The following is a 22,660-nucleotide window of genomic DNA, read 5'->3' as shown; positions in this document are numbered from 1 at the left end:
GAATCTAACTGATAAGAGTAAGTCACTGACAGGAAGGGGGTACAGAGAAGGAAAACCTAAAGTGTTTGGATTAGATGGCAGAGTGTTCTTGGGATGACTTAGAAAAGCCCAGAAGAAAATCCACATGGGTGTCTTTTTCCTGCCCTTTCCCTGCCTCCCAGGTCTGTGTACGATGATCTTGTGACCAAAGGGGTCATTGTACCTGCTCAGGAGGTGCCTCCCCCGACGGTGCCAATGGACTACTCCTGGGCCAGGGTAGGTACTGTGTATGTCCCCTACAGTGTGGGCAAGGGAGATTTGGGGTCTGAGGTGGTGGGCTTTGAGGTGATTTGTCTTGAATCCTTGGAAACAAAGCCTGCCCTAGTAGTTAGAGCAACCATGTGATCACTGCTCTGGGTTCCAAACCACTCCTCCTAAGGGAGGCTTCTCCAAGGGCTAAGGAAAAACCGGTTAGACTCTTGGATTCCATCTCCTCCCTGTGTGCTGGAGCTTGTGAGGTGGCCCCTTCTGACCAATGGGTAAAACAAATTCAGGGCAGCAGAGGGCAGCGGGTATCTCCCACGGCTGGGTGGCATGACCTGAAAATGGGCTGGGGCAGACAGTGTCCCCTAGAGTTGTTTGTATTTCTTAAGAGATTTCAGGGTGAAGTAAAGTGTCTACCTTCTTGTCTAAGGGGCATAAAGAGCTCATTTTCTTGATATATAAAAACTCTTAGAAATCAATTTTTAAAAGATCCAATTAGAAAAATAGGTAGGAAAGGGCCTTTCAAGAGTAAAAAGTGCTCAACCTCACTCATAAAAGGAACCAAAGTGACCTGGCTGGTGCACTGAAGGATCATGGGTTTGATTCCCAGTCAAGGGCACGTGCCTGGTTTGCAGGAGGCAACCAATCGATGTGTCTCTCTTACATTGATGTTTCTTTCTCCCCCCCTTCCTTCCACTCTCTCTAAAAATCATGGAAAAAATATCCTTGGGTGAAGATTAACCAAAAAAAAAAAAAAAGAACCAAAGTGAAAACTGGGATAACACCCTGGCTGAGTGGCTCAGGTGGTTGGAGTTTCGTCCCATACACTAAAAGGCTGCGGGCTCACTTCCTGGTCTGAGCACATACCTAGGTTGCGGGTTTAATCCCCGGTTGGGGCACATACAGGAGGCACCTGATCGATGTCTCTCTCTCTCACGTCTATGTTTCTCTCCCTTCCTCTCTCTCTAAAATCAATGAAAATATTCTTGGGTGAGGATTCAAAAAACAAAACAAGCCCTGGCTGGTTTGGCTCAGTGGTTAGAGCATCAGCGTACAGACTGGAGTTTCCGGAGTTCAGTTCCGGCCAGGGGCATGTACCTTGGTTGCAGGCTCCATCCCCAGCCCTGGTTGGGGTGCATGTGGGAGGCAACCGGTTGCTGTCTCTCCCCCACATTGATGTTTCTCTCTCCTCCCACTCCACTTTCTCTGAAAAACAATGGAAAAATATCCTTGGGTGCGGATTAAAAAAAATAACAGAACTGTGACACCAGTTTTTCCCTATTAGGCCAGCAAAGATAAAAATTCTTTGGTAATATGCTGTGTTTGAATGGGTGTGAGGAAACATGCATTCATTTGTGGTTGGTAGGAGTGGAAATTGACACAGCCTTTCTGAAAGGCAGTTGGGTAATATGAATCAAATTTAAAAGTGCTCATACCTTGTGGCCCAGCGAGTCCATGTCTAGAGAACTATTTCAGAGAAATGCTTACATATACAAACAAAAAACATGTTTGAGAATATTTTTCTAGTTGATAGTTATTAGTGAAGGAATAGCTAAGTGGTGGTATTGTCATATGATGGGATACTATACAGCAGGTAAGGGAATGAACTGGATCTGTGTGTGTACCGACATTTATAGAGCTCAAGTTCATTGAGTAAACACATTACAGGACAGTATATCTATTGTGATTATAAAAACTGTGCACACAAAATGGTGTTGTATATTCTCCGTGTGTTTTTGTGTGCATGTAAATAAAAGTAGAGAAAGAAAGGCCCAGAAAGATGTCCACTAAACTAACACACACTAAGGAAGAAAACTGAGATGAGGTGGAGGCCAAAGGTCACATAACTTGATCTGTTCTGTTTTAAATTTTTAAAAAGGAGAATGTACTCATGTAATTAAACTTAAGTTAAAAGCATTTTTTAATTAAAGTTCATAGGGGATGATTGAAGAAATGGGCTTGGAGAATATTGGCTGATGATACCCATGTGCCCCACCTCAGGAAATAGGAAATTCAGGAGCTCATACCCATCCCCTGGGTAAAAGACATCCACAGCCATGTGCCTCATTACATTTTGGTGGGGGGTTGGCAGCTCTATGTTAAGTGTTTAAATGTTTTTCCTTTGGATTCACTTTTCCATTTCATTTTGTAGCCAGGCCACTGTTATTGAGCCACTATAAGGTTCGTTTCCTCTGCTGAACATGAGGAATGATTCTCCTTTGTGAGATCAGAGTGAACTGATGGATGTAAATGGCTTAGCGCACTGCCTGGCCCTGCACATGCTCAGTAAAGAACAGAATACTGCTCAGGCTAAGCAGGTGCCATGGGCCTGGCACTCCTGTTTTTACCCATGAAAGAATCCAGTAAAAGGGCTTTTGTACTTCTTTCTCGGGAGGAGTTTGTCTGTCAGGCTGGGTGGAGATGTGCAAGTGATGCTCCAAGCCTAGGCCCGAACCCGACGTGGTAGAAGCTGTTATCAAATACATGGCCACCAGGATTTTTAAGACATTCCTGGGACACTGGTTCTGAGCGCACAGATGGTGGGGCAGTCCAGGAAAAGTTTCTGTGGTTACCATAGCGCTGCTTGCCTCTGCCCCTGTCTCTGCTCAGGAGCTGGGCTTGATCCGCAAACCTGCCTCATTCATGACCAGCATCTGCGATGAGCGGGGACAAGAGCTCATCTATGCGGGCATGCCCATCACTGAGGTCTTCAAGGAAGAGATGGGCATCGGTGGAGTCCTCGGCCTCCTTTGGTTCCAGAGAAGGTGAGGCGTGGAATGCACAAATTGGTACGGCCCTGCAAGCTGGAGTTAATGATTTTCCCCTGATGGAAACGCAAATGGGCAGCCTTTCAGAGTAGTCCAGGGTCAGTCTTTATGGCCACAAATCAATTGTAAGGCTAGAGGAAAGAAATACAGGCTGCTCCTATGTCTTCCAAAGACAGAAAGGCCAATCTAAACCAAGACAAGTAGAAAGCATCACTTAATCAGGAATCTTGGATCAGCTCCGTTCCCTTGGGAACTTATAAAGACATGAGATGGAGTAAATGCAGGCCTCTTGAGAGAAAGATGAGGTTTAGCAGGGGAGATCTGGATGGATCTGGTAGCTTAAAGAGTGCAGGGCTGGTAGAGTTGCCGAATAGACATAGAGTACCTTGTATCATCAACCTGAATATGAGGTTTTCTCAGCAACTCCCAAACTTAGCCCTCCCCTGGGATTGACAGCTAGGCAAGGGGGACAGTGAGTACATGATTCACAGTGAGTACATGATCCACACCCCTGGCTTGGTGTGGGCCTGGGCAGAAGGCTAAGCCAAAGTCTTGGTTTGTCATGCCGTCACCTGCAGAAAGGTGGGTCTTGGTCCTGCTTTGGACCCTTCCTGGAAAATGTGCATGGGTTTTAATACTTGAGCATGTTTCACTCCACTCTTGCATCCCTGTATCTCCAGACTATATTCTTAATCACAGTTGGTAGGATGAACACTAGAGGTCTAGGGCCTCCTATACTGTGAAAGGAATGGGGACCTCACCTCCTCTCTGTCTGGTCCATGGAAGGTAGCCACAAATACAGGCCAAATCTTGTTATAGCAGCTCATGCTGAAAACTGACTAAAGAAGAGATTTCAAACCTTGGTTGCTATTTAAAAGCAGTATTTGTTATCAGCATAGTTCAGAGCTGCTTAAGAATCTAGAGGTTGCCCGGTTGGCATGGCTCAGTGGTTGAACATTGATCCATGAACTAGGAGATCATGGTTCGATTCCCAGTCAGGGCACATGCCTGGGTTGTGGGCCCTATCCCCCAGTAAGGAGCATGCAGGAGGCAGATCAGTGATTCTCTCACATCTCATTGATGTAAAAAAAAAAAAAAGAATCTTGAAGTTTTGCCCTGGAGTTGTATGATAGTATCTGACCTGCACTGGCAGATTGCTGCCTTTCTTGAATTTGAGTGACTTGTTTAGGGAGATGGGAGAGAGGAGCATGGCCTTGTCAGTGTAACTCCTGTTCGGCAGCTCACCCTTGTTTCTATCCTCCTTTTCCTGGCCCTTTACTTACCCTTCTCTAGGTTGCCCAAGTACTCCTGCCAGTTCATTGAGATGTGCCTGATGGTGACAGCTGATCACGGGCCAGCCGTGTCTGGGGCTCATAATACCATCATCTGTGCTCGGGCTGGGAAGGACCTGGTCTCCAGCCTCACCTCGGGGCTGCTCACTATTGTGAGTATTGTCACCCTGGGAGGTGCACAGCTGGGACACTGGGCTTTGGCCCCATGCAGCTTGGCTACAGCAGGGTCCTAGGAGGAGCCCTGGAGGATAAAAACCTGCGCTGGCGTTGTTCATGGCATGCCACATTGGTTTGCAAAATTGAAGGAGACTCACAGTTCAGGGCAACATGGGCTTGTTTCTCCTATAGGGGGACCGGTTTGGAGGTGCCCTGGATGCAGCGGCCAAGATGTTCAGCAAAGCCTTTGATAGTGGCATTATCCCCATGGAGTTTGTGAACAAGATGAAGAAGGAAGGAAAACTGATCATGGGCATCGGTCACCGAGTGAAGTCGGTAAGCTGTTCTTCTTAAGGGACTGGATCTATAGGGTGAATGGGGACAAAAGAGCATCAGTTTAATTGAGAACACCCAGGCTCTTGACTCTAACATGCAAAGCTTTGGATGTGTTGACAGATGCCAACATTGTAATACAGGTTGCTTTTAAACAGTTTTTATTGTGTTCAGTTGTGTGAAAATATGATGAGCTGGAGACTCATCCTACTAACCTTATAGGAGAAAGGACTGAGGTCAGAGTTAAAGGAACGTATCAGTCACCTGAGGCTAGCTGCATGCTACAGTAACACAGAACTCCAAAAATCTCTGTGGCTTGCAACAGCAAAGGTTTATTCACCCTACACCCACTGCGCGTTGTCTCCTGCTCTGTTCTCTGTCATTGACACTGAAGAAGCAGCCCCTATCTGGGAAAACAGTCATGGTAGAATCATGTGAAAGCTCTTGGAGCTTCTGCTTGGTACAGCTCACTTTGACTAGAATTTCATTGGCCAGTGAAAGTCACATGGTTACATCTGACATCAGTGGGGCAGAAAAAGCAATATCAGGGCAAGCCTGATTGGTAGAGGCCAGGGAGTAAATATTTTAAATAGTTAATAGAGTCTCCCACAGGGCAGGTAGTCTTCTCTGTGTCCTGATAGTGAGCTGTATTTAGAAATAAAAGGAAACTCATATAGCTTAGTTGGTTGGAGCATTGTCCTGTACACCGAAAGGTTGAAGGTTTGATTCCTGGTCAAGGCACATACCTAGGTTTCTGGCTCCATCCCCAGTTGGGGTGCATACAGGAAGGCAACCAATCGATGTTTCTCTCTCTGTCCCTCCTCCTCTCTAAAATTAATAAGCATGTCCTCAGGTAAGGATGAAAAAAGTAATAAATAAAAAGAAATCAAAGGGAAAGAGAAGAGGTAGTTGCAGGTGCTCAGGGCCTTACAGGGACAGATCTTTATAGCTCCCTTTGCCTTGGGGTCCTTGGCTCTGTAGCTCTAGAAACCTCATCTAGTCAGTCACTCTGCTGATTGAGACAGGCCTTATGACTCACATTCATACTGGGGTCCTTTACTCGGTGAGCTTTGCAGCCCTTTTCTTAACACTTACGTGTCATAATCTGGGCTACATGGAATCATGATATGGATCTGGTCCCTAGAACACACCTGTATGTGAAATGTATAGTGCGTCTCCTTGCGACATGAGCATGAACATATTTCTCAATAGCAGTGTTAGTGTGGGTTCCTCTGTAACCTTGAGTCACTTTCTAGATAAACAACCCAGACATGCGAGTGCAGATCCTCAAAGATTATGTCAAACAGCACTTCCCTGCCACCCCCCTGCTCGACTATGCGCTGGAAGTAGAAAAGATTACCACCTCGAAGGTAAAAAAGAAAATGTCCCTAATTCCTGAATTACAGTTTTGGGTGAATTTCTTGGGGGAAATGAGATAACCAAGTTATCTTTTGATTATGTAGCTAAAATTAAACCTGGTTTTCTGAAAAATTTTATTTCTGTTGCATAACTAAATTCAGTAGACATGTACTAAATGTCAACTAGGTGTCAGGCCCTTGGCTAGACAGTGGGGATTAAACTCAATAAGACAGTCTCTTCTAACCAAGTGGGATGTTTTGGTAGGAGGTTTTTAAATGGTGATCAGAATGCACAGTATAGTAGTAGTAGTAGTAGTAGTAGTAAAAATTACAAGGGAAAAATGAGAAATGATAAATGCTTTGAATATTTTGCTTTCCCAGACAGAATGCACAGTATAGTAGTAGTAGTAGTAGTAAAAATTACAAGGGAAAAATGAGAAATAATGATAAATGCTTTGAATATTTTGCTTTCCCAGAAACCAAATCTTATCCTGAATGTAGATGGCTTCATCGGTGTTGCATTTGTAGACATGCTTAGAAACTGTGGGTCCTTCACTCGGTGAGCTTTGCAGCCCTTTCCTTCTTCATAATGTTCATTGATTTTTATTGTTGTCCCCTCCCAACTCTGAAAGCAATGCATGCTCATTACAGAGAATTTAGAAAATATGGTGAGGTATAAAAAAACAAAAATTGCCTCTACTTCTACCACCCATAGCACCCCTCTTTACCACTTTAAATCAAAGAGAGCTAGCTTCTCACTCCTGGGCAGAGGTTGTACTCTCTGTGGGGAGGAGGGCCGTCATGTGAGCCATTTTAAAACTACATGTTGAGCCCTGGCCAGTGTGGCTCAGTGGGTTCTGGCGTCGTCCAGTACACCAAAGGGTTATTTTTCAATTCCCGGTCAGGTTGCATACCTAGGTGACGGTTTCAATCCCTGGTTGGGGCACATAGGGGAGGCAAGCAGTTGGCGGTTCTCTCTTTTGCTCCCTCTCTCTCTAAAATCGGTGGAAACATATCCTTGGGTGAGGATTAAAAATGAAACAGAAAACAACATGTTGATTGTGTGTTACAGGGAAGAATCTGATGAATATATTGACATTGGAGCCCTCAATGGCATCTTTGTGCTGGGAAGGAGTATGGGCTTCATTGGTGAGTTAGTTGTTATTGTTTTAAGAGTTTTTTAGGTGTGTTTTTTTACCCCATGGTTCAGCTACACCACTTAACCCAAGTGGTGAGTTTCTACAAGATGTCACACTGACTTAATTGCTGTTCCTAATCCTTCCTTCCTTATTTTCACTTCCCCCTTATCTTTATTTCTTTGTCTTGGAAATGACTTCCATTGCAAACCCAGCAAAATATAATTAAATTCAACCAGTTACCTTTTTTACCAAGCCTGACATCTACCTATGGAATGGATCTGAATTTACTTCCCCATTTCTTTGTATCTGCCTTTTTGTAGTAGATAGATTTCCCTTCCTTATCCTTTCTCCTTCACAAACTTTAACAAGTTTACCAACTCTTAAAAAAATGCATTTTAGGACACTATCTTGATCAGAAGAGGCTGAAGCAGGGGCTGTATCGTCACCCGTGGGATGATATTTCATATGTTCTTCCGGAACACATGAGCATGTAACTGAGCCAGGAACCCTGTTACAGTAAAGTGAAGACAACTCCTACCCTGGGAAATAGCGTGCAGACAGCTGGCACTGGAGCTTGCTATAGGATGGGCCTGAAATGTAAACAGCCATGGGTGTACAGGCACTGAAGACCAACACCCATAGGCTAACACTGTTCAGTCCATACAAAGAAGCTTAATATTTTTTTTATAAGCATAGAAATAAAAACAAAGCCAATATTTGTGACATTTGCTCTGCTACCTGCTGTATTTATTACATAAAAGCATTTAAGCACTGTCAGGATAGTGTTTTTCCTCATTGTAGGGCTTTCTGATGTTGCTTTCTTTTTTCGATTAGTTAAAAAAAAATTTTTTCCCCTTGGAGGAAGGGGTTGAAACTTTTAAGACCTCAAGATACTATACATTTAAAGCACCCCTAATGTCTTGTGTTTCCACTTCTCCTTTTTCCTGCTCATGTAACATAAAGAGCATTGTATTAATCTGATCTTTTAAGGATCTTTTTGTGTGTTCTGTGTTAAGGGTTTGTTTAGTAGCTCACTGAAATGTTCCATGTTGCAGACCAAAGTCTGCTTATGTCAGGGGGTTGAGACCATTGCATCCTTAGCCATTGTCCCAAAATATGTGTAGTAGTAATTTAAAATGCAAAGTTGTAACATACATATGTTTAAAATGGAAACTCAAAACAAACTGTGAAATGTCTGTGTCTTTTGTTCTCTGTATTTATGCAACTGACTTGTCTGTCTTTTACTGAAATGTGGGTCCAAGGACTCCTCTCCAGCCAGTCTGCATTGTAATCCACAAAGATTCTGGGCAGCTGCCACCTCAGTCTCTTCTCCATATTATTGTAGTTTGGTTTGAATAAACTATATAGTAACAATGAATACCTACTGCTGTCTCGTGTCATCCATGTCCTTTCATCTGTACTTTCTAATAATTTTACTACCTGTAGTTTTAAAATGTTAATCTACCTCTTTTTGGTGGTTTTTGTTTTTTTTAAAAAGGAGTTAAAACACTATTTCCAGCCCAGCTGGGCATCGCTCAGCAGTTGAGCATGGACCTGGGATCCAGGCGATTGGGGTTCGATTCCCGGTCAGGACACATGCCCGTAGGAGGGGGCCAATCAGTGACTCATCATTGATGTTTCTCTCTCCCTCTCTCTCCCTCCCCCCCCCTCCTTTCCTCTCTCTGAAATCAATGAAGATATGTTAAAAAAAACAACACATAGATCTTTCTCTTTAAAAAAAAACAAAAAAATACTATTTCCAAAACCAAAACACCCACCCCTAAATCTGTACTTTCCTCTTTCTCAGTGAATGAGAACCAAAGCTCTACCCATCCAGATACACAAGCCAACATTTTGGGAGTCATCCTTCTCTATCTGGTTGACAAGTCCTGTCAATTTATCCTTATTTAGGTGTAACCGACATATTAGTTTTACCCGTACAACATAATAATTTGGTATTTGTATACTCTGCAAAATAATCACAACAGCTCTAGTTACCATTCAGTTTACCCTTTAATTATCCCTCTGATGGATCCATATCTACTATGCTCCCTTGTGCCCCTAGCTCTGCTTTTGACCCCGTACAGTCCATTCTCCATGCAGCCACCAGTGATATTTTTTAGAACATCTAATTTGAAACACTCCCTTGCTTAAAACCCCAAAGTGGCTTTTGTTCATCTTTGTGAGTGTGAGTGAGTGAGCGAGCGAGTGTGTGTGTGTGAATGCTCACCTGAGGATATTTTTTTTCCATTGATTTTTTTAGAGGAGTGGAGGGGGAGAGAGAGAAACATCGATGTGAGAGAAACACATCGATTGGTTGCTGTCCACAGGCCAGGCAAGACGCTCTAACCACTGAACCAAACCAGCTAGGGCTTGGTCATCTTTTTAACAAGTATGTAGGGAACAGTGCAGCTATACAGGCCACGCACTGCAAAACACAAGCATCTCATTTAATCCTCACAGCAATTTTGCAATGTTGATAACATGACTGTTAGAAGATAATGAGTTCACAGATAAGTAACTTGCTCACCCTCGTTCATGAGTTCGGATTTGGTATCAAGTCTTTATTTAAAACAATTTTTTTAATTTACTCCAAAGTCATTTTAAATATTTAAATAAAAAAGCTGCCCTGGTCCAGCTGGCGTTGCTCAGTGGTTGAGCATGACCCAGGAACCAAGAGGTTACCGGTTTGATTCCCAGTCAGGGCACACGCCTGGGTTGCAGGCTGGATCCCCAGAGGGGGGCGTGCAAGAGGCAGCTGATGGATTATGTTCCTCTCACCCATGTTTCTATCCCTCTCCCTTCCTATCTCTAAAAATCAATAAGAACTTTTTTTAAAAAAAATCCTTCCCTGCTCCGTGTGGCTCAGTTGGTTGGAACATCTCAGGCATACCAAAAGGTTTCAGGTTTGGTCCCCAGGGCGCCTTCAGAAGGCAGCCAATCGATTTTCTCTCTCACACCCATGTTTCTCTTCCCCTCTCTCTAAAATCAATAACAATATCCTCAAGTGAGGATTAAAAAAAAAAAATCATATGTTGCCACCCAAGACACTAACAATCGGTGGTGGTCTAATGTGGCTTTTGTTTTACAAAACGCCCATGAAGAAGAGCATGCTGCTCAATGAGGGGAAGGACACGAGCATTCCCCGCCGACGCGCGGGCGGCAGCCGCACAGCGTGAGCAGCGCGCGGAGCCTTACCCGAGGTGAGCGGCGCCCGGCCGCCGCGCTGGCGCGTGCGCACACCCCTCCGCCAGCCGGCTCCGCCTGCGCCCACTATTTATTCCCAGAATCCCTCTGTGTCGCACCAGAACGGCTGGATCGTTCTGAGACTGCGGCGGCCCGGCGCTGCGGCGTCAAAATGGCGGCTGCGGCAGTAGCGGCGGCGGCTGCCGCGGCCGCAGCTGCATCTCTGCAGGTCCTGGAGATGGAGAGCATGGAAACGGCCGCCGCCGGCTCGGCCGGGCTGGCCGCTGAAGTCAGGGGCAGCGGCACGGTGGACTTCGGGCCCGGGCCCTGCTTATCTGCCATGGAGGCGAGCGGGGGCGATCCGGGCCCAGAGGCCGAGGATTTCGAGTGCAGCTCTCACTGCTCCGAGCTGTCGTGGAGGCAGAACGAGCAGCGGCGCCAGGGCCTCTTCTGCGACATCACCTTGTGCTTCGGCGGTGCCGGAGGCCGCGAGTTCCGGGCCCACCGCTCGGTGCTTGCTGCGGCCACCGAGTACTTCACTCCCCTGCTTTCGGGCCAGTTCTCCGAGTCCCGCTCGGGCCGGGTGGAGATGCGCAAGTGGAGCTCCGAGCCCGGGCCCGAACCAGACACGGTGGAAGCCGTTATCGAATACATGTACACCGGGCGCATCCGCGTCAGCACGGGCAGTGTGCACGAGGTGCTGGAGTTGGCCGACAGGTAGGCAGGAGACGCAGACGCAGGGGAGGCGGGGGGTGGAGATGCTGGCCTCCCGAGGGCCGCATCCAGGGACGGCGCAGAAGAAGGCGGGGAGGGCAGTGCCCACGGCACAGCTCGAGTGAACCCTGAGGAAATGCATTCGTTTAATATCTGCTGTGTGATGCTGGGCAGCTTCTGCGCGGGACACTGAGGATGCAGCCGGCCAGTCCGGCGTGGGCTACTTGCCCTTAGGGAGTTAAGATTCCAGGTGGAGGAACAAAGGCAATGAAAAGGAAAGTCTGCTAGTTGTAAGTGTAAGTGCTGTATTGACATTAAAAAGGGATGAAAGGGCGGGGGGGTGGGGTGTGACATTTAAACCGACCTCTAAACTGCAAAGATGGGGAATGAACATTCCAGGCTGATAGCGCAAAGACCCTCAGGCAAGATCTAGTTTGGCTTTGAGAAGAACTAAATGAGAAAAATCCAGTAGGGCTGAGTGTAGGGGTGAAGGGGGAGAAGGATGTGTGAAATGCGTTGGAATAAAGAGTTTGGATTTTACTGGGTAATGGGAAGCTGGGTAAAGAAATTATCTGATTTAAATATTTAAAAAGACGATTCTGCTGCTGTGGAAAATGGATTGTAGGGGGCAGGAATAGATGCTCCAAAGACTGGTTAGGAGGCAGGTGAATGCCATTTCCAGAGATGGGAGGAGCCTGTCTGGGCAGTTTTATGTTTCAGATACGTTATTTTAACAACTATCTATTGAGTACCTATTATGCACCAGTTCAGATACTGGGTTCTAAGGTGCTGGGAATTCAGTGGTGAACAAAACAGACAAAAGTCCCTTCCTTGTTGCTCTCACATTGGTAGATGGACAACAAATAAGTGAAATAGATAGTATGTTGTGTGATTGTTATAGCTATGATGAAAAATAAAATATGGTGGGGACATAGAGAAAGTGCTGGTGGAGAGAAACTATTTTTTAAATTGGATAGAGAGTCCCTCACAAAGAAGACATTTTGCAAAGAACTGAAGGAGGCAGGCCAATCAGAGTATTGGTGTAAAGGCCTTGAAGTGGAGCTTGTCTGGGTGGTAAAGAATAGCAGGAGGCCATTGTGGCTGGATCAAAGAGATGCCGAATGAGAGGAGTAGGAGAGGCCTCAGGGTGGTAATGGGAATGGATCCAGCTCCCATAGAGCCTTGTCAGCCTGTTGAAGGACTTGAACTCTTACTCCGAACGAGGTGTGAAGGTTTGAGGCAGAAAAATGATGCACTCTGATTTGAAGAATTCTGCTATGTTGAAAAAAAGGATGGGGCCCAGCCTGCGTGGCTCAGTGGTTGAGCACTGACCCATGAACCTGGAGGTCACGGTTTCATTCCTGGTCAGGGCACATGCCCAGGTTTTGGGGTCAGTCCCCAGTAGGGGGCGTGCAGGAGGCAACCGTCAATGATTCTCATCATTGATGTTTCTATATCTCCCTCTCTCTCCCTGAAATCAATAAAAACATGGTAAAGAGAGAAAAAAAAGGATAGGGCAGCAGGGAAGGGGCTGCAAGGGCAGAAGCAGAGAGACTAGTTTAGGAGATTGTTGCAGTGGTGGTAGAGACTTGGATTGAGAAGAGATAAGTAAAGGTGATAAGAAATGCTTCAATTCTAGATATATTTTGAAGATGGAGGAGATGCTGATGGATTTGATGTGGGGTGTGAGGGAAAGACTGCTAGTTTTTGGACCCAAGCAATTGGAAAGATAGAGTTATTTATTAATGTGGAAGACTGCAGGAAACCAAGTTTGGGAGGAAGATCAGGAGTTTGGTTTGGGTCCAGGAGAGGTCTGAGTAGGCAGGTGGATATCAGAGCATTGGGAGCTAGAGATTGGGAGGAAATTAGCCTATAGATGATAAAGCTATGGCCCAGCTGGGCGTGGCTCAGCGGTTGAACATCGAACCTAGGATCCAGGAAATTGAGGTTCGATTCCCGGTTAGGGCACATGCCTGGGTTGTGGGCTCAATCCCCAGTCAGAGGCATGCAGGAGGCAGCCAATCTATCAGTGATGACTCTCATCATTGATGTTTCAACTCTCTCCCTCTCCCTTTCTCTGAAATGAATATAGATATATTAAGAAAGGAAAAAAAAGCTATGGGACTGGATGAAATTACTTAGGAAGAGAGTGTAGATAGAAAAGAGAAGGGGAAGGACTGAGCCCTGGAGTTCTTCAAAATGTTAAAAAGAAACCAGCAGAGAAGACTGATCTCATGAAAGCCTAGAAAGATAGGGTGCCAATCATGTCAGCTCTGTCAACCATAAGTGAGTGATCATTGAATTTGGCAATAATAGAGGTCCTTGATGGCATTTACAAGAGCCATTTTAAAAAATAGTTTTTTAATTTATTGATTTTTAAATTTTATTTTTTTAGAGAGAGAGAGAGATTTATGCATTCATTGGTTGATTCTTGTATGTGCCCTAACCAGGGATTGAACCCACAACCTTGGTGTATTGGGATGACATTCTAACTAACTGAGCTACTCTGCCAAGGACAAGAGCCATTTAAGTTAAATCTTGCTGCAAAGAGGATCAGAAAAATGATACACATAGAAATGTTTGGGGAGGAGTCCAGGGAGCTCTATCTTTCCGCCCCTCTAAGATAGGAGATACTAGAGCATATCTGTGTGCTGATGAAAAATGAACCAGTAGAAGAGGAGAAATTGATGTTACAGGAATGGGAATAATTTCAGGAGCCAAGTCCTTGAAATCAAGAAGGGGATAGAATCCATATTAAAGCTCTGGCGGGTGTCACTCACTTGGTTGAGTGTTGTTCCATACACCAAGAGGATTCCCAGTCAGGGTACATGCCTGGATTTCTGGCCTGATCCCCAGTAGGGGGCCTGCAGGAGGTAGCCAATTATGGATGTTTCACACTCTCTCCCTCTCCCTTCGTCTCTCTAAAAAATCAATAAAAACATACATTTTTTTAAAAGTCCTTATTAAAAATGGAAATGTTAGACTGGGAAGGTATAGTATAGGGTATAACTATACGCATTTTGGGTGGTGGGAAGATGAAGTTTCTGCCTGCTCACTTCTCTTAAAGTGTGAGGCTGGGTCAGCCATTAGAGCAGGGGTGGAGACTGTCTGCCCCTCCTATGGCCCTCAAAATCATTCGGTCTGGCCCTGCCAAGGCAACCCCAGATGGAATTATAAATTCAATAAATCTAGGAGCTTTTTTCATAGACAATTTTTAAGTTGATAATTTTTTATGGCCCAAGAATGATGTTATAAATAGCCAAATGGCCCTTGGCAGAAAAAAAGTTTCCCCACCCCTGCATTAAAGGGTAGAGGGGGGTAGTTATAGATCTGAAAGGGGGGGAAGGGGTCATTGCATTCACTCATGCTGTGTTTGCTTCTGTAAAGTGAGCTTGTGTTTTTCAGATTTGTCCCTGCTTTATTGGGGAGTTGGGGGTAAGGAGGAAGAAACAACACCCCAGGCAATTTGCTTAAAACACTAACTTTTCTCCATCTGTCAGCTGCTGAGCAGCTGCCGTGTGTTAGGCACTGCTCTGAGTGCCCAGCAAACCATCACATCTAATCTTATCAGTTCTGAGGCAGGATCCCTCTTCCTACACCCCCTCTCCCCATATACTCTGTTAATCATACCTTCCTTATAGGGCACTTCTAACGTAAATTACAGGAAGTGCAGTGTGCAGTGCCCATCACAGGGCAAATGCCTAGTCTATGCTAGCAGTTGTTTTCATAGGGCAGTGTTTCTAAAAACCTGCCCAAGGGAATAGGTGTCATAATTACCTGGAGTGCCTGCCAAAAATAGGAGCTGGGAGAAGGTGGCGAGCCTGGGAATCTAGTGACCCTGGCACCCAGACATGTTTGAGAGCCACTAGAACTCTTACTCCTCCACCTTGTCTTTGTCTTATGTCTAAGATGTATGTTCCCAAAGAGGGTGAAGGCAACCTGTTTTACTCATCTTTATATTATTGTTAGATAGTGTTATCTGATGGTGGTTCGAACCAATTCGGTGCCAACAAGAATCTCCAGTTTGGGGTGTGGTGAAGGAGGAAACTATTCCTGCGAAAACAGCTCAATTGTTATACAGCACAGCTGTGAAAACACCATGGGCTGTGGAACAGCTCCATTGTGACACCACATGGCTATGAGGCAGCCCTGGGGCTAGGCCCCTCTTTAGCTAGACTGCTCTGCACTATGCTGGTCTGCTGCATTCTGTGCCAGACTGCTGTGGCTTGCACCAGTATGCTCCGCACTGCTCCATTGAGGTCTTTGGTGTTTCAGCTCAGCCAGGGATACCCAGTATTTGGTGGAAAAGGACAGCCTGCATCAGAGCCAGAGGGGAGCTGGGTTCTTTGGACATAAGTCCAAATGGTCTGCCTATCGTCTTCAATTAGTCTGTCCTCACCCAAATGAGGACTCCAAATCGTCACAGTTTGATTGGTCCAAAAGGCACTGTCCTGATTGGTCAGAATAGAGCCACTCTGGTTGGTTGGAGCTGCACAGCTTTGATTGGATGGGGAAAGCCTCAGTCCTGTTGGTAGAAATTGAATTTCGGGAACTCCATTGTAAGGGCTGGCTCAGATGGCAGAAACAGTGCAGGCAGGTGGTTCAGCGCTTGCCTCTCTTTGAAGTGAAAGGCCCCTGTGTAGAAATGGCAGGTAGACCCTGTTTTTAAAAATTTGAGCCCTGTTAGCTACCAGGAGCCCACTGTTAGGAAGTGTCTTCTTTCTCAGGGTTCACAGTGGCTGTAATAACTATAACAACAAATGATTGCTGAATTAGAGAGGCCTGGACTGATGAAGTCATCCTTATATTGTTAAGGTTCTCAGTTCTGGGGACTTTCTCTTTTTAAAGCTGTGGCCTCAAATTGACTACCCTTGGGGCCGAATTCTGCCAGATTTATGGATTTGTCTGAAACTATTGTGGATTTTTGTTTGCTTGGGGTCTTTTAAATTTCAAACAAATTTAAGTGGGCAATTTCTAGTCAGCTACATGCCAAACCACTTTCTTTTATTTTTTTTAACCTGGACTGCCCTAGTGTGTGTTTTTTATTGTTGTTTTATTTCCTGGCTTCTTCAGATGCTTGAGTTTGCTCTGCCACCTCTGCTCTAATGAGAATGCAGCTTGGCACAAAGTGCTCTGGCACTCTCCAGCACCCTCCCCCATCCCCTACTTGCTGACCTGGAAGAAAGTTCTGGTAAAGAGGAGATTTAAACCTCTGACATAAAACCTCTACTGCTGTTTCTTCTGATGCTTGAGCAAACGGCCTCCTAGGAGCCACAGTTCCGTTGCCATGCAGTCAACGCTCAGTAAAGTGTTTTCACTGAGACCCTGCCTCATCGAAGAAGAGGCTAGTTACTGGCGAGGGATTAGGGCAGGACAGCACAGACGAGTTTGAATTGGGATTTGCCTTTCCCAAAGGCAAAGTGAAAATAAAGTCTGGGACTATTGTACTTTATTAAAGGATATGTTCTGAAAAACCTTATATAATTTAAAAATTCCATTTTGTGTGTGTTATGCATAATATATAATTATATACAAACTATATAAGTAATTTTAAACTGATCATAAATAAAGATGATTTTATATATGCTTTTAAACATACTTTTCAGCATAATCCATTTTAATTTGGGAGGATTTGCTTTTTTTTAGATATTGTGCATAAAGTGAGATGAAACCAATTTGTATAATCCAAATGCTCTCAAAATGTAGCCACATAAAATATGCACATTTGAAAATTAATCCTTCTTTTTCTTGATTTTAGGTTCCTATTAATTCGTTTAAAAGAATTTTGTGGAGAATTTCTCAAGAAAAAACTTCATCTTTCTAATTGCGTTGCCATTCATAGCTTAGCTCACATGTATACCCTGAGCCAACTTGCTCTGAAAGCTGCCGATATGATACGGAGAAATTTCCACAAAGTAATTCAGGATGAGGAATTTTATACTTTACCTTTCCATCTTATTCGAGACTGGCTGTCAGACTTGGAAATTACGGTTGATTCCGAAGAGGTTCTTTTTGAAACAGTTTTGAAATGGGTTCAAAGAAATGCTGAAGAGAGGGAGAGATACTTTGAAGAACTCTTTAAATTGCTCAGATTGTCCCAGATGAAACCTACTTACCTTACTCGGCATGTCAAACCAGAGAGGCTGGTGGCCAATAATGAAGTTTGCGTCAAGTTAGTGGCTGATGCAGTGGAGAGGCATGCTCTGAGAGCTGAGAACATACAGTCTGGCACATTCCAGCATCCTGCTTCTCATGTGTCATTATTACCTCGCTATGGGCAAAACATGGATGTGATCATGGTTATTGGAGGCGTGTCGGAAGGAGGGGACTATTTAAGTGAATGTGTGGGATATTTTGTTGATGAGGATAGATGGGTAAACCTGCCCCATATTCATAATCACCTGGATGGACATGCAGTTGCAGTAACAGAATCCCACGTGTATGTTGCTGGATCAATGGAACCAGGGTTTGCTAAAACTGTGGAAAGATATAACCCAAATTTTAATATATGGGAACATGTTTGTAGTCTGATGACAAGGAAGCATTCTTTTGGGCTAACACAAGTCAAAGGGAAGCTCTATAGCATTGGAGGACATGGCAACTTTAGTCCTGGCTTTAAAGATGTTACTGTTTATAATCCCGAGATTGATAAATGGCACAACTTGGAATCAGCACCAAAGATTCTTCGAGATGTCAAAGCACTAGCCATTGAAGACCGATTTGTGTACATTGCTGCCCGCACTCCTGTGGACCGGGACACTGAAGATGGATTGAAGGCTGTAATTACTTGCTATGATACAGAGACTCGACAGTGGCAAGATGTGAAATCTTTGCCACTTATTGACAATTACTGCTTTTTCCAAATGTCCGTGGTCAATTCAAACTTCTATCAGACAGCATCGTGCTGTCCCAAGAGTTATTCTTTAGAAAATGAAGAGGCAGTCAGAAAAATTGCCAGCCAAGTTTCTGATGAGATCCTTGAAAGCTTACCTCCAGAAGTCCTAAGCATTGAAGGGGCAGCCATTTGCTATTACAAAGATGACGTTTTCATTATTGGAGGCTGGAAAAACAGTGATGATATAGACAAGCAGTATCGGAAAGAAGCCTACCGATACTGTGCTGAGAGAAAGAGGTGGATGCTTCTTCCTCCCATGCCGCAGCCTCGTTGTAGAGCCACTGCTTGCCATGTGAGAATCCCATACCGGTACTTGCATGGCACACAGAGATATCCTATGCCCCAAAACTTAATGTGGCAGAAGGACCGGATCAGACAGATGCAAGAAATACATCGGCACGCCTTAAACATGCGGCGAGTGCCAAGCTCTCAAATAGAATGCTAGGTTCTCTAATACATGCAGCTTAAAACAGTTATACCTGTTTTGTGAAGCTGAAAATATCCAGACTGTTACTTGAAAAAGTATGTCGATAACTTATTTTCTACCTGAATTGATGATTGCCCCCTATAAAGGAAATATAGTTAAAAACAGAAAACTGGGAAACTCAATTCAATACGTGGTAATTTTTGTTAGCTTGCAGTCTTTTTTTGCCTTTGGTCTCTGTCTTTGGTTTGTGTGTATGTGCTAGCTAAATAAGATTTTACTAAAGACAAGCGTGAAAACCAAGTGTAGTTATTTGGCTGGTTTTCTGCCAAGAAGTTATAACTCCTTTGTCTTAGGGACTTAGGTTTTGAACATGCTTTAAGCACCAATTTTATTTGCACATTTACCTTGATATTCCTTTTCATTTTTTCTCTAAACGGTTGGTTTTGACAAGATCAGAATTTATGCATTGAGCCCTCATCTGCAAGAGGTATGTGCAATAGTGGGACTGATATTTGAAGGAAAAAGCACAATATTTCAGCAAGATCTTTTTAGAATGTTTGCATTGACATTTTGTTTATCTAGAAATGGTGTTTTGTTTCCTTCTAGAAGAGATGACTGGTGAGAAACTTGTGATTGGCTCATGCATTTTTTTGAATATTTTTCATTTCTTCAGCCAACTGAGTTACTGACTTGAAGCCGTCACTCTGAGATGATGGTAGTTGGCACAAGTATTGATCTTTAGCTGATTGATTGAATACAGAAGACATTATATATGTGTGAAATCTGTTTCTCTGAGAAGAGAGAAGTATTATTAGTGTAGTCTGAGAAATCAAAGGCATTAAAAAATTTTTAAATACCTTTTTCAGGAGTTTCAGGCTTACTTGAGGATAAGTTCATGAGTGTAAATAATGCCTATGACAATCGACACTCAATGCCTTCAGTTTTAAATTTTGCTCTAATGCATATTTAATAGAATCTTCATTCCTTTCTAAAAGAAACTTGTTTCAAATGGAAAGGAAATAACAATTTAGAGAAATGTTGCTAAAGAGAAGCCTTATTTCTCAGCCCCGGTTAAATAATGTTATATCCAGTTGCCCGAGACTTTTTTTCATAAGAGTGTATTTGAACCAAACTGACCACGTATGCCGTATGCGGGGAGCAGGTTCTCAAATGCTCCCCAGTTGCCCTGAACTTTAATTGGAACTTTGAGCCTTGAATACCAAATTTAAATGCACAATTCTGGCTCTTCAGAATTTATTACAATTATATTTTATTTATTTTTATGCATTCTTCTGATTCTCTTAACACACTCCCAAGCTTTACACAAAATAACACTCGGGTTCACTATTTTAGTGCTCAGTAACTGCTGCTCTTCCTGTTTGCCATGTGAGTCCAGTATATTTTTCTTGTTTCTTTCGGAATGTCTCTACTATCTTAGACATTCCAGAACACTGTCCATAAAGTTGAATTCTAAGTGCATTGATCTTTTTTTCTACTCCATTATAGGTAACCTTCTTATAGTTGTATCAAACATCAATAAATAAGTACAAACAGAAATTTTAGTTCCCAGTTTGCTGCAAGACTAATGTTTAGCCCTTGGACTGTATGCTGAGAACTTTCCTGAAATTTCTAAATTGTTATCCCTACCTAGGATAGTTTTTCAGTAAACATGTTGGAAATCTGCTTTAAAACCACTGGGATGGGGGTAGGAAACTGCAAGTCATATTTCTCTATGAGGATATATTATCCTATTCCACCCTAACCATTTTCTCAATTTCTAGGTATTTGTAGTTTTAATTAAAAGCCAATGGATTATGAGAAGTGCTAATTCTTAGTTGTGAGAGATCTAGGAGATCTATGCATTAAGACAGAAAAGCTCATTGAATGAAGTTCTCATTTGTCTCTGATAGACTGTGCTAGCAAACTTCCTTTTCTTGGTTGTTTAAATTCAGTACGTAGCTCACTAGAATGCCTGTTTCTCTCTAGAAGGATATGATGCAGGAATTTGGGGCTGATGTGGGTTTTGTTGTTGTTTTGTCTCAGAGTTTTCTGAGATGGTCACCAATTAATTATTGGAGGGTTGTCTTTTTTTCACATGATATGGCAGAAATTATAACTCATAAGATTTAGGTATAATCTGGTTTTGAAAACTTGATTGAAATTGTTGTTTTTTAACTTAGCAGGCAGCCTAGGCCATGGGTGAAAAGAAGGGGTAAGTCCTTCCTTGCATGATGATGTGTGCAGGTTTTCCTGACTACTGAATTTCTAATTTTCATATTTGAATTCACATGTGTGATTTCACATCAATAACTTGTGTTTCTGAAATATCCTAACTAACTTGTTAATCAGGAAAGAAACCAGATTTGCTTAAATCTGTTCAAGGCTGACATTCTGAAATTCTAAACTGGAAATAACTTCCTGGCGTATTTGGAAAGGTTCTGATTATGAAGAGCCTAAAGTGGCTTTTTGGGGGTTAAAATGTCCTTTTTGATGAAAACTTAAAGATTGTGTTTGGTAATCTAAGCAGTTAAAAATACAGCTTTAAAAAGGCAATTAATGTGTATTTAAGCAAACCTTTTTTTGTTGCTTTTGGTTTTGTTTTGTGGAAAGAAAAGAGGAATTGATTATACAAAAAGTAACAACTATACATAACTATGAGTGAAGCTACTTCTATCTCAGAGTGGATATCTTTTAACTATCCCTACCCGGCTATGGCTTTTGAAAAAATCAGTGGTATGTATTGAGAATGTCAGTCATGAGCTTAGTGTTTAAGTATCTCACTTGCCGTTATTTGCATGACTAGTCTTGTGTATCTTGGTATCTTGGCTTTTGCTGTGCCAATTCAAAAATATTTTGCTAAAAAAAAAATCTCAAAATTCATTGACATCAGTTTTGTTTTGATCAGCTGATTTTGTGTAGTATTTCTGGGACCAAAAATTTTAAACACTAACTTTTTAATATAGAAGAGCTGAGAAGATGGTGTTTATGGAAGATTTGTGTGCTTTTGTATTTTAAATTCTTCAGGCTGCTGGTAAGGCAGTTTCTAGTGCTCACTGTTTTCTTCATGTTTCTTGACTAGTGTAGCATGTGGTATATTTAAATATTTTATTCTCTGTTTCATAATTCTAATATGAACACTATATATTGGTAGACAGGTAAGCTAAATTGTGTATTTTAGTTACTTGGCCTAATCAAGCATAACCAAAGGGATTTTTTTTTTTTTTTTTTTTTTGTACTTGCCTCAAATTAAGCTTAAGTAAAAAGGGTATATTGGTCACATTTCATGTCTTTTGAAAACACAGAGAATTGTGAAGCATGTTCATCTGCCTACACTAGAAAAATAGGGTGCCTGTAGGTTGCTGTTTAACTGTAGAATACTTGAGAAACAATTCAGTCTCCTTTTTTAACTGTCGAACATTTTGGCACAGTTCATCACTCCAGTTTGTTAATTTCTTGAGAACAGTCCATTTTTGTTTTTGTTATAATGCTGTGTTCTGGTCATTGGAAACAAAAGAGCTCATAGTTGAGTGATGTAATACAATAACATAATATTTTTGCTTCATAAGTCTTTTTGCTCCAAGGAATCTAGATAGCCAAATAACTGCTATTTGTTGCTTACCTTTGTAGGACTTTTGTCTTGCTCTATATGACATTACCGTGACAGTGAAGCACATACAATAGAGCACTTATTAACTTAATCCTCCTGCCTAATGCATTCATGAAAAGTAGTGCTTGCTAGATGTTTGAAGATCTTAGAATCCCTGTGCTAGGGCTCACGGAGTTATTTGTAACATAAATACTTAGTTTAAGCTGATATACAATGAGTTTGGAGGCTAGCAGTATCCAAGCCCTACTCTACTGAAAGTATAATCTTGACGATCTCCTGTAAATCAGAGGAGATGTGGAATTTAGGACACTTTGAGACATTACGTTGTAAAATAGCTTGTTTTGTGTTCCTGAAGCTATCTTGTTCTGTGTTAAAGCTACTAATGGTCTCAATGTAAGCTTTAAATAAACGTATTTCATTAAAGCTGGTTTGCACTGTGTAATTCTTCCTTTTTAAACATGTACTATTGAATATAATTGCTTTCTTCCTTCCCTTTTACTCCCTCATTTACCCAACCCTTGGCTCCCTTATGTTGAACATTT

General features: G+C 42.9%; 2 protein-coding genes across 10 annotated transcripts in view; both read left to right on the top strand.

Moving 5' to 3' along the window:
* ACLY (ATP citrate lyase) overlaps positions 1-8,667 on the top strand; it is a 50,489-nt gene extending 41,822 nt beyond the window's left edge. For all 9 annotated transcript variants that reach the window (XM_081162653.1, XM_081162659.1, XM_081162657.1 and 6 more), the window contains 8 exons: positions 162-255; positions 2,854-3,008; positions 4,305-4,455; positions 4,652-4,795; positions 6,049-6,162; positions 6,627-6,709; positions 7,223-7,299; positions 7,689-8,667. In XM_081162653.1, coding sequence (XP_081018779.1) covers positions 162-255; positions 2,854-3,008; positions 4,305-4,455; positions 4,652-4,795; positions 6,049-6,162; positions 6,627-6,709; positions 7,223-7,299; positions 7,689-7,783 — 913 coding nt within the window. In that variant the 3' untranslated portion in view covers positions 7,784-8,667. The remainder of the gene's footprint in view (positions 1-161; positions 256-2,853; positions 3,009-4,304; positions 4,456-4,651; positions 4,796-6,048; positions 6,163-6,626; positions 6,710-7,222; positions 7,300-7,688) is intronic.
* Positions 8,668-10,596: 1,929 nt separating this feature from the next.
* KLHL11 (kelch like family member 11) lies at positions 10,597-22,546 on the top strand. The gene is made up of 2 exons (XM_081116056.1): positions 10,597-11,192; positions 16,948-22,546. The coding sequence occupies exons 1-2, from the start codon at positions 10,648-10,650 to the stop codon at positions 18,527-18,529; spliced, it is 2,127 nt and encodes a 708-aa protein (XP_080972182.1). The 5' UTR covers positions 10,597-10,647; the 3' UTR covers positions 18,530-22,546.
* Positions 22,547-22,660: the final 114 nt, after the last annotated feature.

Source organism: Miniopterus schreibersii (assembly GCF_964146895.1).
Source record: "Miniopterus schreibersii genome assembly, chromosome: 16".
Lineage (NCBI taxonomy): Eukaryota > Metazoa > Chordata > Mammalia > Chiroptera > Miniopteridae > Miniopterus > Miniopterus schreibersii.
This window is presented reverse-complemented; position numbering and strand designations above follow the sequence as displayed.

Excerpts from the sequence above, each read along its gene's own strand:
- KLHL11 (XM_081116056.1), top strand. The coding sequence starts at position 10,648 with ATGGCGGCTGCGGCAGTAGCGGCGGCGGCTGCCGCGGCCGCAGCTGCA. Across the intron at positions 11,193-16,947 it reads GTGCTGGAGTTGGCCGACAG|GTTCCTATTAATTCGTTTAA; the intron begins GTAGGCAGGAGA and ends TCTTGATTTTAG.